The sequence below is a fragment of the Rana temporaria genome, chromosome 9 (assembly GCF_905171775.1).
Source record: "Rana temporaria chromosome 9, aRanTem1.1, whole genome shotgun sequence".
NCBI lineage: Eukaryota > Metazoa > Chordata > Amphibia > Anura > Ranidae > Rana > Rana temporaria.
The window spans coordinates 69,392,708-69,411,545 of NC_053497.1; the positions used below are offsets into that span (position 1 = coordinate 69,392,708).

At 41.9% G+C, this 18,838-nt stretch overlaps 1 protein-coding gene across 4 annotated transcripts in view; it reads right to left on the reverse strand.

The window, feature by feature from the left end:
* The window catches only part of LOC120913631 (PABIR family member 2-like), a 60,636-nt gene extending 52,282 nt beyond the window's left edge, over nucleotides 1-8,354 (reverse strand). The window contains exon 1 of one of the 4 annotated variants that reach the window (XM_040323732.1): nucleotides 7,983-8,354. In XM_040323732.1, coding sequence (XP_040179666.1) covers nucleotides 7,983-8,074 — 92 coding nt within the window. In that variant the 5' untranslated portion in view covers nucleotides 8,075-8,354. The remainder of the gene's footprint in view (nucleotides 1-7,982) is intronic. The other 3 variants (XM_040323730.1, XM_040323731.1, XM_040323729.1) reach the window with 3 other exon arrangements.
* Nucleotides 8,355-18,838: the final 10,484 nt, after the last annotated feature.

The following is an 18,838-nucleotide window of genomic DNA, read 5'->3' on the forward strand; positions in this document are numbered from 1 at the left end:
AGCTTAAAGTAACATATTTAGAAAATAAAAACCAAACCTTTACAACCGCTTTAAGGTTGTTGTGCTGCACTTTATATTAATTTACTATGCAGATTAAAGCTTTCCCAATACAAAGAAACCCTGTTTTGATGAATCTGCCTTCCCATTGACATGCAGGATGTATATAAACTGTAAAGAGGACTTTGTTACTATGGCAAAACTAGGTCATTTCCTTTTTAACATGTTTTTAATCATTACATTGTGCAAGCATTTTTCCTTCTATATTTCTTGTTACTAGGCAAAGTCATTTTAAAGATGAAAACACCTGTAATGCACACATCACACCTCCTTTGTTCCTGTACACAATACACTGAAAGTCATTACAAACAGCCCTGTAACCTTCACTGATACCGGGACGCAGGCAAAAAGCGTTCAATTGGAACCGAAGCCTGAAGTTGGGTAAACACTTCAATTAATATTTGTATGGCGATTCCCAGTACGTTCGAATGAAGGTCAAGATTGTTTCCCTAACACTTGATTTTCGATTGAATAGACTTTACCGAACAAAAACACAAAACACACGGTTAGAAATCAGTACATTTAAAAAAAAAAAAATCCATCCTGGCCCTTCACATCTTCAGCATCAGTGTGGTGAAAAACAAACGTCAATTTGACCCTATTTATGATTAGAAAAATGAAGAAAGATTCTTACGATGACAAATGTCAAGAGAAATTCTACTAGTATATACCCAGGTTAAAGCGGAGGTCCGCCTAAAAATATAAAAAAATATTAAAAGCCAGCAGCTATAAAATACTGCAGCTGCTGACTTTTAATAAATGGACACTTACCTGTCCAGGGTGTACGCGATGTCGGCAGCCGAAGCCAATCAGTCGATTGGCTCTCGGCTACCCCCGCCGCCATCCTCTGTGAGGGAATCAGGAAGTAAAGCCTTGCGGCTTCACTTCCTGATTCCCTACTGCACAAATGCGCGAGTCGCGCTGCGCATCCTCACTGGTCCCTACTGTCTTCTGGGATCTGTGTGTTTCCCAGAAGACAGCGAGGGAGGACAGTGTAGGCGCAGGAAGTGGCGTAGGTCACCACAATCACCACAGTGATCTGTGTTAGGAAGTGGGAGCAAATACCTGTATTAAACAGAAATCTGCTCCCTCCTCCCCCCCTGAAAAGTGCCAAATGTGACACCAGAGGGGGGGGAAGAATTCCAAAAAGTTGACGTTCCATTTTTGGGTGGAACTCCATTTTAAGAGGGTTTTATTTGGACGTCTCTTCTAGCTACCAATTAATTTTTTTTTGTTTTTGTACACTGCCTGTAGCGCATTCAGGGTGCGCTGTACACGCTCCATCTACTGTTATGCATCTGTAAGATGATGAGAGTGTCAGGATACTGAAACTCCAGTGTGAATGTGCTAATGTTGCATTACTGGCCCCCATATGGCTACAGATGGAGGATCACTGGAGGGGGTCCAGAGGGGTTTCATTTTTAGATTTCAATAAAGTGGTTGCAGTCAAAAACAACTCAGGTTTTATTTTATTTTTTATTGCATTTTTTTACATTAGTTGCTCACTTCCCGTTTAAAGGTTAATTCCACCTTTAAAACCACGTTAAACATTACACCCAAACTTAAAAAGTCTGATTAGGAGCTCCACTTTAAAATATATGAACTCATGTGCATTTGGACAAGTGTTTGGAAGTGCTTTACAAGTGGAGAACTACAATGAACTGTTTTAAATGAGAAAATGCTACTCAACACATCATAAATGCACTTTTGTAATGCACTGAAATAGGGCTGTAACTAGCGATTATTTTCATAATCGATTAGTTGGCTGATTATTGTATCGATTAATCGAATAGCCTAATTTGGGCCAATTTGTTGTTGGGCAGATTACAAAACACAAATTGCCGCAAAAACACATTACATGCTTTTCTGCAGCTTCTCCATTGAAGTATATTGAGCCAAAAAAAACAAAATGGCACAGTTTTGCGTTAAAAAGTCTTTGCCCTTTCCAAATACGCAGTAGCTGAAAAAAAATCATGGATGTGAACGTGTCCCATAGGAAAACATGCAACTTACCTGGGGTTAAAAAAACAAAAATAAGTACAAAAAGAGCAAATAATCGCTACTGTAAGGGGTTCATTTTTTACTGTGGGACAGTGAAAGTAATATTTACTATAAAGGGCTAATTTTAGTTTTTTTTAACCCCATTATCTTACTGGCCGAATAATCAATTATGAAAATTGTAATCGATTAATTTCATAATCGATTAGTTGTTTCGGCCCTACACTGAAATGCCAGTTATTGGTGCGCACAAGCCCTGAACCTCTAATTTCTCCAGTATACATGTGAAAAATTTAAATTAAAGCCTGTCTATCCCTAGAACAGCACATAGACAGCTTCTACATAGGGAACAATTTGATTTTCTATCAACCAAGATGACTGGGGAGTTGGCAGCCAAAAAACTCGCAAAAGCGTAGACAGGTGACTATAAAACAGAGGAAAGGAGGAGAAATAAAGGATAACTGCACAAAACATATAGTAGTCCTTTAAGGGGTAAAGGTTAATTTTTTATTTTCTAAATAGGTTCCTTTAAGCTAGTGCATTGATGGTTCATTTCCCTTTTCCTTCGATTTCCCTTCTAAAATTTTTTTTTTTCTTTGTCTGAATTTCTCACTTCATGTTTCTCCTCAGTAAGCTTTCCACCATCATCCGAGTCGTTTTGGCTGGAGGTTAGTCGGCCAGAACAGCTTACTGAGGAGGAACAGGAAGTGAGAAATTCAGACAAAGAATTTTTTTTTTAGAAGGGAAATGGAAGGAAAAGGTAAGTGAACCAACAATGTACTAGCTTAACCACTTCAATACAGGGCTCTTATACCACCTCAATACCGGGTCTATTCTGACACTTCTCTCCTACATGTAACTGTTGTGTGAACTGTTAACTCGCACAGGAATCAGATTGCATAGGTGAGAACACTCATGTGATCTGATTCTAGTGTGGAAAAAACAAGTCCATGCGATTTTTTTCTGTACCAATCCAACTACAACTGTATGGCTGAACGTGCATCTCACAGACATCGCATGCGATCGGCACCACAGGTGCAAATCGCATGCAATGTTTTTAATCGCACTGGTATGAACCTGGGCTGAAGCAGAGAAGAAGAGCACAGTTCTCTCCTAGCAAGGACACAGGGTGTTAATTACTCTAGAGTCTAATTCAGATAACAAAGAGATAGGAGAAAAAGTGGGGAAGCTGGAGCACAGATAAGCCATGGCATGAGGTTTACAAGGAGACACAATGAGGATCGGCATTTATATCTGACCTGGCTGGAGGGGGAAAAGTACAGAATGTACACAGTAGCTGGGTCTGCTGCTGAAGCCACGATCCAAGGGCTCCATCATCCATGTGCACTGGGGTCACAAGTTCACAAGACAGGAAGAGAAACTGACCAGCTCTCTCACTGGTCTCCCGTCCTGTGCAGAGAGAGGGAGGGAGGGGGGAACTGTCACCACACGCTGTATGAGAGAGAGCTCTCCGAACGCTGCAGCTAGCAACTCCTCTACCACATCGCGCTGGGAGAACGTCTCCCGATCAATCCCACACGCCGATGGTGCTCGCCCCCCTCTCCCAGGCAGCCCAGCTCCTCGCCAGCCCTAATTTTTCACTTGCAAAATGCGAGTGGAAAATTTGAGGGCTGCCCTAGGGAATAAAATGACGGTCATTGCAACTTTTTATCTTACGCAATAATTTTTCAAACGCCTGATTTCATTCATTAAAAAATAACAAAACAGTAAAGTTCGCTTCTGAGCGCGGGGGCGACAGGGGCGTTTTAATTTTTTTATTATTATTTCTTTTTTTATTTTACTTTTTTTTTTGATCACTTTTATTCCTATTACAAAGAATGTAAACATCCCTGATCAATCACTGATCTCATGCTTACTAGCCACAATTGCGGCTTTGTTTACTTCTGGGTACCCGGGCGTGACGTCATAACATCGCGCCCGGGCCTCCGACGGTCTTAGAGATGACTGGTAATCTCTATGATCCTCATGTGACACCGGCCGATTCATTCTCCGGACCCCCGATGGCACAGGAGAGCCCGGAGAAGCACCGGATGGTGGCGGGAGGGGGGGGGGGATGTCCCCTCCCGCCGCCTATAAGAACGATCAAGTGGAGGAACTGCCGCTATGATCATTCTTATCGTGCACAGAATTGCCAGCAGAAGAGAAGGATATCTGAATGATGACTCTAGCTGCAGACATCATTCAGATATCCCCCCACAAAGCCCAGGACGTCATGACGTCCACCCAGGATGGGAGATCTACCCATCAAAATATTTTTTTTTAAAGCCGTCAGCAGCACAGGTTGAATGTAGAGTGGAATGAAATATATACAAACAAGCCTCAAAATGTATAGGGACCGCCAGGACCTGTGTTGATGATATCATTTTGAGATGCTTCTGACAGCATTCAGAATTCATTTGACCTCCTTCTGACTTGATTCAAGCATACATTGCTGTCTCTAAGGCCTGATTCACACCTATGCATGTTGCTTTTGAGTGTTTTTGCAGTGCTTTTTGGGGTGCTTGCTGTGTTTTTTGATGTGCGTTTTTACCGTGATTTGCGTTTTTTTTTTTATTGTTTTACATTTCCTTTAACAACCAGATATAAACAGGTAAAAAAAAAAACGCAAATCACGGTAAAAACGTGGTACTTGTGTTTTGGATGCGGGTCCATTGAATTCTATTACATGCAAAACGCTGCTTTTTGCGGGGAAAAAAGTCCCTGACCCTTTCCAAAAACAAGCATTGATGTGAACATGTTCCATAGGACCCATGTTAAAAAATGTCCCTGCTTTTCTGCAAAATGCACCAAAAAAGGCATTAGTGTGAATGGAGCCTTAGGCCTGATTCACACCTATGCATTTTTTGTGCATTTTGCACTATAGAACGTGTTCCATAGGAAACCATGTTAAATGGACTGTAGTGCAAATCTGCAAAAAGCACTAAAAATGCATAAGTGTGAATCAGGCCTTAGGTTAGTATGGGAATGCAAAACTTGCTTAACTACTTCAGCCCGGACCATTTGGGTGGTCAAAGACCAGGCCACTTTTTGCAATTCGACACTGCGTCGCTTTAACTGACAATTGCGCGGTCGTGCGACGTGGCTCCCAAACAAAAGTGACGTCCTTTTTTTCCCACAAATAGAGCTTTCTTTTGGTGGTATTTGATCACCTCTGCGGTTTTTATTTTTTGCGCTATATTCAAAAATAGAGCATCAATTTAAAAAAAAAATCCATATTTTTTACTTTTTGCTATAATATATATATATATATATATATATATATATATATATATATATATATAAAATCTTTTTCCTCAGTTTAGGCCGATACGCATTCTTCTACATATTTTTGGTGGAAAAAAAAGAAGAAAAAATAAATAAAAATCGCAATAAGAATTTATTGATTTGTTTGAGCAAAAGTTATAGCATCTACAAAATAGGGGATAGTTTTATGGCATTTGTATTATTTATTTTTTACTATGGTGGCGATCAGCGATTTTTATTGTGACTGCAACATTATGGCAGACACTTTTGGCACATTTTTGGGACCATTGTAATTTTTACAGCGATCAGTGCTATAAAAAAAATGCACTGGTTACTGTGAAAATGACACTGGCAGTGAAGGAGTTAACCACTAGGTGCCGCTGTAGGGGTTAAGTGTTTCTTACAGTAGGGGGAATGGGCGCTGTGTCACATGACACTGATCTCTGCTCTGAGTACATGGAGACGAGATCAGCGTCATTGTCACTAGTCAGAGCGGAGAGATGCTTGTTTACACACTCTATACCTCCGTGTGACTATCGCGGAGATCCCCGCGGCAATCGAGTCCGCGGGACCGGCGGTCCAACTCACAGGGAAGGCGGAAGAATACCTCTTCCGCGCCCGCTCTCCGTGGTGGCTCAAATCCCGGCCAGCGCGTCGTCTGTGTACTGCCGTCCTCCTGGCGCCGCGGAGTGAGTGATTCCTTCCTGTATCTGAGTGTCTCCCCGCATGTGAGAAGTAGCAGTAAGGTAAGGCGACTCAGGAGAGCAGAGCAGCGGCAGCAGAGGACATCGCAGAGGCAGAGGAATCCCATCTACCTGTCCCTCAAGTCCATGTAGCAGCACCTATCAGGGAAGAAGTGATTCCTTGGGCCCAGGCAGCTAAAAATTACGCAGGTGTGTGCTTGGGGGGGGGGGGCTGGCTTCAAGATCTCCTCCTACTACTACTGCAGCAGCAGCATGTATACATTATGGCATGGTTGGCTCTGTCTGCCCATAACGCATGTGCTGCCTGCAGAGACAGTGCCACCCATGCCATGCCGCCAATGCCGTAATGTGCTGCAGACAGTGCCACCCATGACGCTAATGCCATAACGCATGTGCTGCCTGCAGAGACAGTGCCTACCCATGCTTCCAATGGCATTATGCCATTGGCGGCATGGGTGGCAGTGTCTACAGCACAATATGGCATTGGCGGCATAGGTAGCACATGCGTTATGGCATTGGATCATGGGTGGCACTGTCTGCGGCACATTACGGCATTGGCGGCATGGCATGGATGGGACTGTCTGCAGGTAGCACATGCATTATGCCATTGGCAGCATGGGTGGCACTGTCTGCAGCACAATATGGCATTGGCGGCATGGCATGGATGGCACTGTCTGCAGTACATTATGGCATTGGCGGCACTGTCTCTGCAGTACATTATGGCATTGGCATGTCCCGCTGTCAAGTCGCTGGGCCAGGGGGCGGAGCCAGGGGTGTGGCTAAAGGAGGGACCAGGGGCGGGACTGAAGGGGCCCCGTCAGGTAGGTTTGTATGGGGCCCCGTGATTTCTATCAGCGGCCCTGGTGTCTATCACATGCCTCATTCAAAGTCCCAACCCTATTCCCCCCTTTTTAATACTAATGACACTGGCTGAGAAGGGGTTTGACACCTGCTGCAGATCACAAGCAGAGTGCATTTTGTATGTGGTGTGAAATGCGCTGCACGTTCCTGTGCGGGAATGGTGTGAACCGGCTCTTATGCCGCGTACACGCGACCATTTTTCAGGTTGAAAAAAATGACATTTTAAATGGTCTAGAAAAAACAGCATTTTTTTTCAACCCGAGCATGTTCTAAATTTTTAATGCCCATTTTTTACATCGTGAAAAATGCTCTGGAGCCCACACACGGTCGTTTTTAATGACATTAAAAAAAAAAGTATTTTTTTACAACCCAAAAAATGATCGTGTGTACGCAAGGACAGTATTGGATTTATGGCTCAATAATATCTCTCATTTTAAATGCTGGTCAAATAAACCATAAGCAGTCTGGAACAATGTAGCTATGTATATACCATACCTGGCCGATGTCCCTGGAAGCCATTGAAGTACATATTGCTACTTGCGTCTCTAACTTCTGTGTCCCACGGCGAGCGGCTGCACCCCTAAATACTGAACACAGGAGGTCGGCTGCTCGGCACAGAAGCCATTCTGTGATTGGAGGAGGTGAAAAGTGTGACATCACCGTCCTGCCTCATCCAATCAGAGAACACTTTGCATCCATTCAGAAGATGCAAGGTATTCTCTGAATGGTGCCTGTGGAGATGACTGGAGTAGCGGGGTCTGCTTCCAGGGGCAGCTGTCAGGTATAGTGTATACATAGTTATACTGCTCTACGCCAGATCAAGTATAAAATATCTACACCTGGAATCCTCCTTTAACCCCTCAAAGAACCCAGCACTGGATTTCCTATACACAAGCCAGGTATCTATGGAGTATGGTCCCTCCAGAAAGGACTACATGAACCCCCTCCCCTGTATACTCAGCCTCAGCAGAAGAGGGGCCCTGGAAGGCAGCAAAGTTCAGAGTCCCTACACACAGCTCAGGATGGACCTTCCATCCCCCAACAGCCCCAGTGAGCCCATCCCAGAGCCCCATCCCCAGCAGTGCCCCCCAGCCTCACCTGAGCCCGTTAATATGGGGGGCACTATTGGACCTCCTCAGGCTGCCATCGCTGGGGATCTCCACGTCCAGCTCCATTTTCTCCTGAGCCATGATGGCAGCAGCGATCCTCCTCCCTCCCCAGTACAAGGCCTCAGCAGACAAGCTCCGAGCTCAGGGCTCCATGCCACAACCAGGGAAGACGATTGGCGCTCTCCTGTCGCCCTCTGCACTGTGTGAGGCCGAGGAAGCCCCGGCTCAGGCCCAGGCCAAGCTCTCCAGCCCTCCCTAAGCCGAGACAGAGCAGCGTCTAGCACGCATGCGCACAGCTGATGACTGAGCGCCGAGGACGGGCTGAGTGTGCTGTGAGGAGACACCTCCGGAGCGGACAGACTCAGTACTGGGGAGTGCTGAACTCCGACTTCCCCAATACAGAAGAATTGATCAGCCTTTCTGTGCTGGATGAGATTGTGACATCTCAGGGAAGCCTTGGATACATGTTTACAGCTCGCCGTATATTGGACTGAGCTGGAGATGTATCAATAATATACAATGTATGTGGATGTAACACACACAATATATAATGTATGTGGATGTATGTATCGTACACTATATACAATGTATGTGGATGTAACGCACACTATATACAATGTATGTGGATGTAACGCACACTATATACAATGTATGTGGATGTAACGCACACTATATACAATGTATGTGGATGTAACGCACACTATATACAATGTATGTGGATGTAACGCACACTATATACAATGTATGTGGATGTATCGTACACTATATACAATGTATGTGGATGTAACATACACTATATACAATGTATGTGGATGTAACATACACTATATACAATGTATGTGGATGTAACATACACTATATACAATGTATGGGGATGTAGCGCACACTATATACAATGTATGGGGATGTAGCGCACACTATATACAATGTATGTGGATGTACCGTACACTATATACAATGTATGGGGATGTAACATACACTATATACAATGTATGGGGATGTAGCGCACACTATATACAATGTATGTGGATGTAACGCACACTATATACAATGTATGTGGATGTAACGCACACTATATACAATGTATGGGGATGTAGCGCACACTATATACAATGTATGTGGATGTAACATACACTATATACAATGTATGTGGATGTAACGCACACTATATACAATGTATGGGGATGTAGCGCACACTATATACAATGTATGTGGATGTAACGCACACTATATACAATGTATGGGGATGTAACGCACACTATATACAATGTATGGGGATGTAGCGCACACTATATACAATGTATGTGGATGTAACATACACTATATACAATGTATGTGGATGTAACACACACTATATACAATGTATGTGGATGTAACGCACACTATATACAATGTATGTGGATGTAATGCACACAATATACAATGTATGTGGATCTACTGCACATTATATACAATGTATGTGGATGTACCGCACACTATATACAATGTATGTGGATGTAACACACACTATATACAATGTATGTGGATATACTGCACACTATATACAATGTATGTGGTTGTACTATATATATATATATATATATATATACATACACACACAATGTATGTGGATGTATTGTACACTATATACAATGTATGTGGATGTAATATACACTATATACAATGTATGTGGATGTAACACACACTATATACAATGTATGTGGATGTAACACACACTATATACAATGTATGTGGATGTAACACACACTATATACAATGTATGTGGATGTAACACACACTATATATATATATATATATATATATATATATATATATATATATATATATATATACCAGGGATGAGCCGAACAATAATTTGACTTAATATAGTTAATCCACACGTTTCTTAAAATCTTTTTACATTTATATCTACGGTACATATTTTTAAGATGTCATATTTTATGGTACACATTTGGCCACTTGAGAACTAATATACACGTGGGAATTAAGTTTTTATTTTAATATTTATTTTTTATCATTTTTTTTATTTTTATGTGAACTCATTAGGCCCGGTTTACCTCTTTCTTTTTCAGGCATTCCACCTCCTTCACTACCTGGCTAGACCACTTTGTGTCTGGCCCCTACCCCTCTTCTCCCTCAACTCACGTTTATATAGTTTTGCACACAAATGTGGAAATGGTCTTCAACTTTTTAATGTTTGCAAAGCATCATGGTGAGATCGGATGTTCTGGTCCGCCCTCTTTTTTTTATTTTCTCTTATTTTATTTTTTCTTACCAGCACATTATTTACTAGCACATTATGACATTGTCTTGCAGTTTTTTTTTCTCAGCGGTTTAGGCTTTAAGCCTAGTACACACCATCAGAAAATCTGACGAAGAATACCGCTTTCAAAGCGATCATCATCTGAAGTTGTATTCTGTTGTACAGGAATTTTCATAAACGCTTCATTTTCAATATGAGACTAGCATGCATGGAAAAAAACAATCATTCATCCAATATTCTCATTGGGGGCTATTTACTAAAGGCAAATCCACTTTGCACTACAAGTGCAGTGCTTACAGATGGTTGCCGTTTAGCCACGTCCCCAACATGTTTTGTCATACAGACTTAGCCATGTCTGTATGACGAAACATGTCGGGGCGTGGCTAAATGGCAACCATCTGTAAGCACTTCACGCTTGGACACCAGATCAGAGAATAACAGTTTGAGCTAGAGGAGCGGGTGAGAGTGATATCTAAGCCGTACACCTCCGGTCTGCCGTGACCACACTCTATACAACTAGACGTTTTCTCCAAGAGCTGTTTGCTGTGATTTTATTTGCTGGCTTTGATGTGAGTGTAATGGTTTTTCACATAGCGTTTTATTAAACTGGTTTTACAATATTACACTATTTGGAGCACTTTTTATTTACATGTGGAGAGATCCTATTTACATGCTTGCGGCTGGATAACAGAGATCAGCTAACCCTGTCTGTGTTGTTTAAAGCGATTTTTGCCAAGCAGGAGAGTGTAATGCCGCGTACACACGACCATTTTTAATTGTCTAGAAAAAAAACAAAGTTTTTTTTTGACCCGATTCTTGCCAAGCCTGCCTTGCCTACACACGATCGTGGAAAAAATAAAATGCTCAAGCAAAGCGCGGTGACGTACAAAGGGGAAGTACCATTTGGATGGCACCACCCTTGGGGCTGCTTTTGCTGATTTTGTGTTAGTAAAAGTTTGGTGAGAGATGATTCTCGCTTTTCAGTCTTTGTGCTTTTCAGTCTGTTACAGCGTGACGAATGTGCCATCTCCATTACGACCACTAGTTTTACCAGAACGAGCGCTCCCGTCTCATAACTTGCTTCTGAGCATGCGTGTTTTTTTTTCCAAGTCATTAAAGCCTAAACACGACTGTTTTTCACAACGTGAAAAACAACGCAAAAAAATAGAACATGTTCTAAATTTTTAATGCTCATTTTTCACATCATGAAAAATGCTCTGGAGCCCACACACAATCGTTTTTAATGACATTTAAAAATAAATACATTTTTCACATCATGAAAAACGGTCGTGTGGACGTGGCATTAGGCATAAATATCTGGCGAGTGTGTTATCCAAAGGGAGCGGAATCACTGGCACTTAGTGGTGTGGTGGAAGATCAGAAAAGTTTACACTGGATCAACTCTTTTTCAGATGAATTTCATTATGCTTATGAACTTTTTGTTAAATGTGGTATTATTTCACTTATCACAGGGTGATATTGTTACACTGATAATTTGAATTATCACATTGTTATCTTTGTAGCGACACTTTAAATTGTACCGTGTATGAAGTGTTTATTTTTGGGTTCCATACACATGAGTGTAATTTAACGCTACTTATTTTTTCACTATTTAGTTTTGATAGAGGTAAAAAAATAATAATCAAATTTCTACATCATTAAAGTGGCAGCAGGTTAGTCAGGTGTTTTTCCTTAAAGGGGTTGTAAAGGTTCGTCTTATTTTCTAAATTGGTTCCTTTAAGCTAGTGCATTGTTGGTACACTTACCTTTTCATTCAATTTCCCTTCTAAATGTTTTTTTTCTTTGAATTTCTCACTTCCCGTTTCTCCTCAGTAAACTGTTCTAAATGACTTTCCACCGCTCAGATGATGGTGGAAAGCTTACTGAGGAGAAACAGCAAGTGAAAAATTCAAACAAAGAAAAAAAAACATTTAGAAGGGAAATAGAAGGAAAAGGTAAGTGAACCAACAATGCACTAGATTAAAGAAACCAATTTAGGAAATAAAAGACGAACCTTTACAACCCCTTTAAGGTTAACTATATTTCCTGTTTTTTTTTTTTTGTGGCAGGCTTCCTGGATTCGACCCACTGGTCCTGTGGCAAATTTTAAAAAGGGACAGGGGGTCCAGATCCCAGGGTTTGCTGCTGGTGTCATTACTAGATTCCATCCTGGAAGTCTGCTGTGTCTTGCCAAGTCCAAAATGCCTGCTGATGAATGCCTGGATACAAGGGCCTTCATGGACTTGTAGTGTGCCCTGAAGATACCAGCCCTGGATACTGCCACCATTGACTCTACCAGTTATAGGCTCATTCCTGGGCAGCCACAAGCCTGATATAGGGACTAGGGATATTAGGAAAAGACTGCACTTTGGAGTTGAAATGTTTAGTAACTTCAGAGTGGGCATGGACAAAGTTTCAAAGGCTTTACTAAAAAAGAGGTATAATGCAATTAACTAGTACAGCTTGGGTCGGTAAGACCCCTTTCACACTGGGGTGTTTTTCAGGCGATTTAGCATTAAAAAAAAGCACCTGAAAGAAGCTGCATCTGCAATCCCAATGTGAAAGCCCGAGTGCTTTCACAATGAGGCACTGCGCTGGCAAGGCATAAAAAAAAAAAAAGGTCCTGCAAGCAGCTTCTTTGCAGCGCTTTAGGAGCCTTGAATACACCACTCCTAAAGCCCCCTTCCCATTGAGGGAGCTTTTGGCCCCAGTGTGAAAGGGGTCTTAGCGGCACTTTACCAGCGTTTTTCGGGCGCTGGCATTGTGAAAGGGCACTGAAAGCAAACGGCTTTCACATTGGGATTGCAGATGAGGCTTCTTTCAGGCGCTTTAAAGGCCTTTTCTTTTCTTTTTTTTATGCCAAAGCGCCTGAAAAACGCCCCAGTGTGAAAGGGGCCTAAGACATGTGGTTACCAAGGTTAATGAAGGTTTAACAAGCAGCCTGTACCCGTGCAAGGTGTGAGAGAGTGGAGAGGGTATTGACTCAGCATGTGTCTCCCCCCCCAACCCCCCTTCCAAATGCAACAAGTGACATTAGTGGTAACATGAAGAGTTCAAGGATAAGTTCACCTTAAAAAAAAAAAAAAAAACACACATGAGCCCAGAAACTAGAGCAGGCACAATCATGGACATGTACGCAATTGTGCTTGCACATGCCACCCAGACACAGTAAATTACTGTGGCGGCTCAGCAAGTGGTTAAAGTTCAACATCTTTGAAAAAAAATAAAAAAATAATACACAATAAAACAGAGGACAAAGCATATGCAAGACATGCATACATATACATGTATTCCAAGAATAAAACATTACAAATATAGGCATTTGTGAAAATCTTATCTATACAAAATATATGGCTAGCCTACTTAAAGCTCTATTTTAAACAAAGTAATGAGCCATTTTCATGATAGTGTCCAAAAAAACAAAACAAAAAAATAAATAAAAATAATGATAGACATAAGCTTGAAGCTTCAATACACACATTATAGAACGGAAAAAGATACGTTTACTTTCAATTTTGGATCCTTAACATTTACAGAGGATTTAAGATTTTACACTTTCCATGATGATCCTAAATGTTATGTACAATTAGGGGAGTAAAAAAGTAAACCTGACAAGAAATAAAACGGCATCAGAATTTAAAAATAAATAAAATGTAAACACAGTGCTGGGACATACTCTAGAGCGAAGATTGGGGGTACAATTGGTTAACGCTTAGCCACTTTAAATGCCTGACAGCAGTCAAAAAAAAAAAAAAAGTGTACTATACACAAATCTGAAAACACAAGCAGAATCAAGCATTGGAGACAACCATGCATCCTGCAATGAAAAAATAAATACAATTACACAGTCCATTATGTGCAGCAGAAAACCAATGGCTTTGCATTGTGCGATCCAGCAGTGTCCCAGAGCTCTTAATCTGCAAGTCGAAAAACATTCTTATGTATAGGCACCCCAAATTCCTCGGGTCTCACACACTCAGCACACACTGGTGCTTCTCATCTTGTGACAGGTTTACTTTTAAGAAGAGTTCTGGCTATGCTCTTTTTACTGGAAAAAAAATCCACAACATGATTATTGCAAAAAATTATAATTTCTGCTGGTAACTTTCTGGTAAAACCCAAAACAAATATACTTTCCAGCTAACAGCACTACTTTTGCTAGGGTTTTGATAGATGTATATGATAATACAAGTCAGCATGCAACCAGATGTGTTCTAAAAGCCAATATGTATTTCTGATTGTTAAAAGCACTTTGTTTTTAACAATCATATTTGGCACTTACACAGCAACTTTAGTTATCTTGCCATAGTTTGAAAAAAAAGCTTCAGTCTATGGCACACTCAGCAATAGCAAAGAAATTACAAGACTTATGCTGGCCATACACCTATAGATTATCTGCAGATTTTCTATGGTGAGATGGAAAAAGTGGAACAGATTCCTCCTTCTACGCTGAACTGTGTGGATGGAAGAATCGTCCACTGGCCCAAGCTTCTATATCTTGCTAGTCAGCCCCGCTGGCTCTCAACCTAAACAATGCCTGCACCCAATCAGAATGTTCAGGTATTGTGAGAGCCAACGGGGCTGACTAGCAAGATATGGAAGCTTGAGTCAGTGGGAGATTATTCCATCCACAGTTCAGCGTAGAAGGAGGAATCTGTTCCACTTTTTCCATCTAACCATAGAAAATCTGCAGATAATCTATAGGTGTATGACCAGCATAAGCTGGGCACGCTAGCACCTACAGTTTCCTTCCACAGTGTTACAATTCCCTCCAGAATACATTCAGTCCAAAACATATGGGCTTTACGTTTCTGGTAAAAGCAAGAGGTTCTGTCAGACTTTGCTCACCAACTTATTCAATTACTCAATAGAAGCAGCAAAATTTCTTAAAGGAATTACAGGCAGCTAATGGAAACATGAACTGATGAATACTGAGCAAGTCCCTTTTTAGGTAAGAAATCTATGTACAAACCATCCTCTCAGAATTTAAAGGATATGAAATAAAACCTACGTTGGACTTACCGGTAACTATTTCTACGAACCTTCCAGGATGGCACACCTCAGAGATGAGGGCTCCTCCCCACAGGAAACACAATCAATTGACAGCTTGATATAAGTCCCCACCCTTCCCCTTGATCACCAGTATGTAATAAAGTAATCCAGAACTGGTTCACAAAGGTCTCGTTCCACATAGGTACTTACCACCTAGCGTTTAGCTTATCTTTCCCTCCACATAGGGCGGGAAGTAGGCCTGCCGTCCTGGAAGGTTCGTAGAAATACCGTTACCGATAAGTCTAACATGGGTGGATCAGGTCTGCTCCACCTATGGCCCTGCCTTCTCTTCGGATGCAGGATCTAAGTGACATGGGCTCTTAAAGATAAAATCCGAGGGCCTGTGAATTTTTTAAAGATGGAAAGATTGACTGTGTCAACATTCTAGCAATCGTGGTCTATGTCTGCAACTGCTGCATAGGACCACCAAAAAGACTTAATCAGAGATCTGTTCTGTGAAACAAGGAACTACATTGGCCCAGCGTTTCCTAGCACTTCCGGGTTGCACAGAGTCTGTGCTTTCCCACTTCCTGCTCAGAACGAGGCTTGAGACCAGTGCTTCCAGTATAGGAAAACACGGTAGTGCAGCGAGCGGCTAATGGCAGCGATTTTGAAAGATCGATGGTGCGCACTCCCTGCGGCCAGAGCGCTGGTGCACACTTGGGGCGACCTGTGAGAAGGACAAGCCTACAGGTTAGTTCAGCCCTCCCCAAAACCTGTCTCAACAGGGGTACCATTAGACCCTCCCCGGTCTTTAAAACAAAAATGTCGCTGTGTTCGGGAGAAACACAATCAATACTGGGGATCAAGGGGGAAGGGTGGGGACTTATATCAAGCTGTCAATTGATTGTGTTGCCTGTGGGGAGGAGCCCTCATCTCTCAGGTGTGCCGTGCTGGAAGGTGATAGGAGAAATTTGCTTTTTCCTACCTTACAGTTGCAAACACCTCCTCCACCCCCTACCCAAGCACAGTAATGGTACTTGCCCTCCTGACAGGTGTCTATAGGAGACTGCTGAACACGGTCCGAATGTCGGGCAGCATCAGCCGGTTCAATAGAAACCAGCCGACATTCGGCCCGTGTGTACGGCAGCCATGCTGGCTTCTGTCGAAGGGTCATGACCAAAAAAAGGTCTGCTGACTGGCTCCTGTGATGAGCCAGTGTTCTGGCAAAGGCCTTCCCCGTCAGAACACAAAAGCACAGCAGGAGAGATCTGAGCGGTCAGTCTTTTTATTTTTTTTTTCCATTTAATGCGTTGAGTTGAACGAAAAAAAAAAAAGCTAGTAGTGTGTATAAGGTTTAAGTCTATTCTCCTATCGCAGCCTTCTTCCCCATGAACATGTTCAGTGTTATGCTCTGTACACACGATCAGTTTTTCCAATAGGAAAACTTTTTTTTTTTTCCAGCAGGAAAACGGCTCAAAATAGTCTTGCATACACACAGTCACGCAAATTTTGGCCAAAATTCCGAACGTCAAGAACGCGGTGACATGCAACACACCAAGATCAATGAAATTCAATAGGCAGTTTGGCTCTTCTGCTTGATTCTGAGCATGCCTGTTTTTTTTCCCACATCGTAATTGCATACAGACGACTGCAATTCCCAATAGGAATTTTTCCTGTCATGAAAATTGAGATCCTGCTCTCAATCTTTTCTTGGCAGGAATTTTCACAGGGAAAAAAAAGTGTGATGGAGCATACACACGGTCAGGATTCCTGACAAAAAGCTCACATCGCACTTTTCTTGTCGGGAAAACAGATCTTGTGTACCCATATTAAAGCGGACGTTTATGCTGCCTATACTTTGCCTTCCATAGTTCTTCCTTTCTGCCCTCATCCATATGTTAAATAAATATTTAAACAAAACCTGTGTTTTTGTTACATACCTCGTTTTAGACCCAGTGATCTGGGTCTCAGATTCTCTATGCAATGCCGCAGATCATGGCAGGTAGGATTAGCCAGCAATGTGCTATATCTAGCTTCTTGTATGCATTAAAGTACCCTATCTCAATACTTCTCCCAAAGAGCCCCTAACCCTGATGCAAGAAGTGTGCTGGCTCTTAAAAGCCTTTAGTAAACACAAAAAATGCCTTGACTGACTGATGTCAGTTCAGTTTGGAGGAATGGGAGTTTCTAAGGAGACTTTATTTGCATGCAGTCTGCCCTAGATTTCACCCACATGTGATGCAGAGACTTCCTGATTGAAAAAACGAAAACAAAAAAGGGGTGGGCCAGGAACAGCGAGGTTGAGGAGGAAAGAGCAAGAGAATTCTGGACATTCTCCAGCAGGGATATATATATATATATATATATATATATATATATATATATATATATATATATATATATATATATATATATATATATATATATATATATATATATATATATATATATATATATATATATATAAAACGAAGGAAGGCTCAATCTGACTTGCGGCAGTATGTAATGCACACCATCGGTCAGCAACAAAACCAGAGTAAGCAATTTCAGGGGAGGAGCCTATATAACTGTGCAAGACTGGAGTTCAGCTTTAATGGCCTAGTCCAGTGCAAGTGCTGCTGTACAGGGAAATTACAGCCACTATAAATGCCAGATTCAAGTATTTATATAAGCTGCATTTTCAAAAGCATGGCATTATCCCAATGAACACAGTAGTTAATAAGTATTTTAAAATATTCCTCCAAAGTTCTGCTTAAGCCTTTGCTCACACCAAATCAGACTTTGCAATATGCGACTTTCCTTGAAATCACAAGATTTCAAAGCCACATATCAGTGCAACCTCAGGTGCCACTTGATTGACATCTGTGCGATTTCATGTACAGATCGCTATGCAAGTCACACCTAAAATCAGCAAAAATAGTGCATGAACTTTTTTCAAATCGGTAAGGCACCGTAAAGTTGGTGTTGCACTTATTTGAACAGTTCCATTGCTGACAATAGGGTGCGGCTTGTCATGCAATTTGGATCTGTCAAATCGCACGACAAGTCACACCATTGTGACCGGGGGCTAAAGCCAGAATGAAGACTTTGTATGGAGATTGACAAAAGCAGACTGTGGGGGAGATTTACTAAAACTGGTACACAATCTGGTGCAGTTACAGGTCATCAGGTTATATTAGAAGGCCGATTGGTTACTATGCACAGCTGCACCAGTTTAAGTTAATCTCCCCCTTAGTGTCAAATCATATCTACTTTTGCAGACTTAGGCCGGGTTCACACATGTGCGGCTGCGTGCCTGGGGTCCAGTGTATTCTTTACACTGGTTCAGGTGCGATTCAAGTCTGAATTTGCACCTGAACAGGACCCAAACACACACCAAACCCTTTTTCAATCCATGCCGTGGCCGCTCCAGAAGTGTGTGAATCAGTCACACTTGCCTGTCATGTCAACTGGATGTGGGAAAACTTGCATCAAATTTGCATGTGTGTGAACCAAGCACTGCACAGTTCCTACAACAATCTCCCCCAGTTTATGTTGCTGCTTGTTAGAATGCCAGGTCTGCCCCACTGATTGTAATGGTAGGTAAT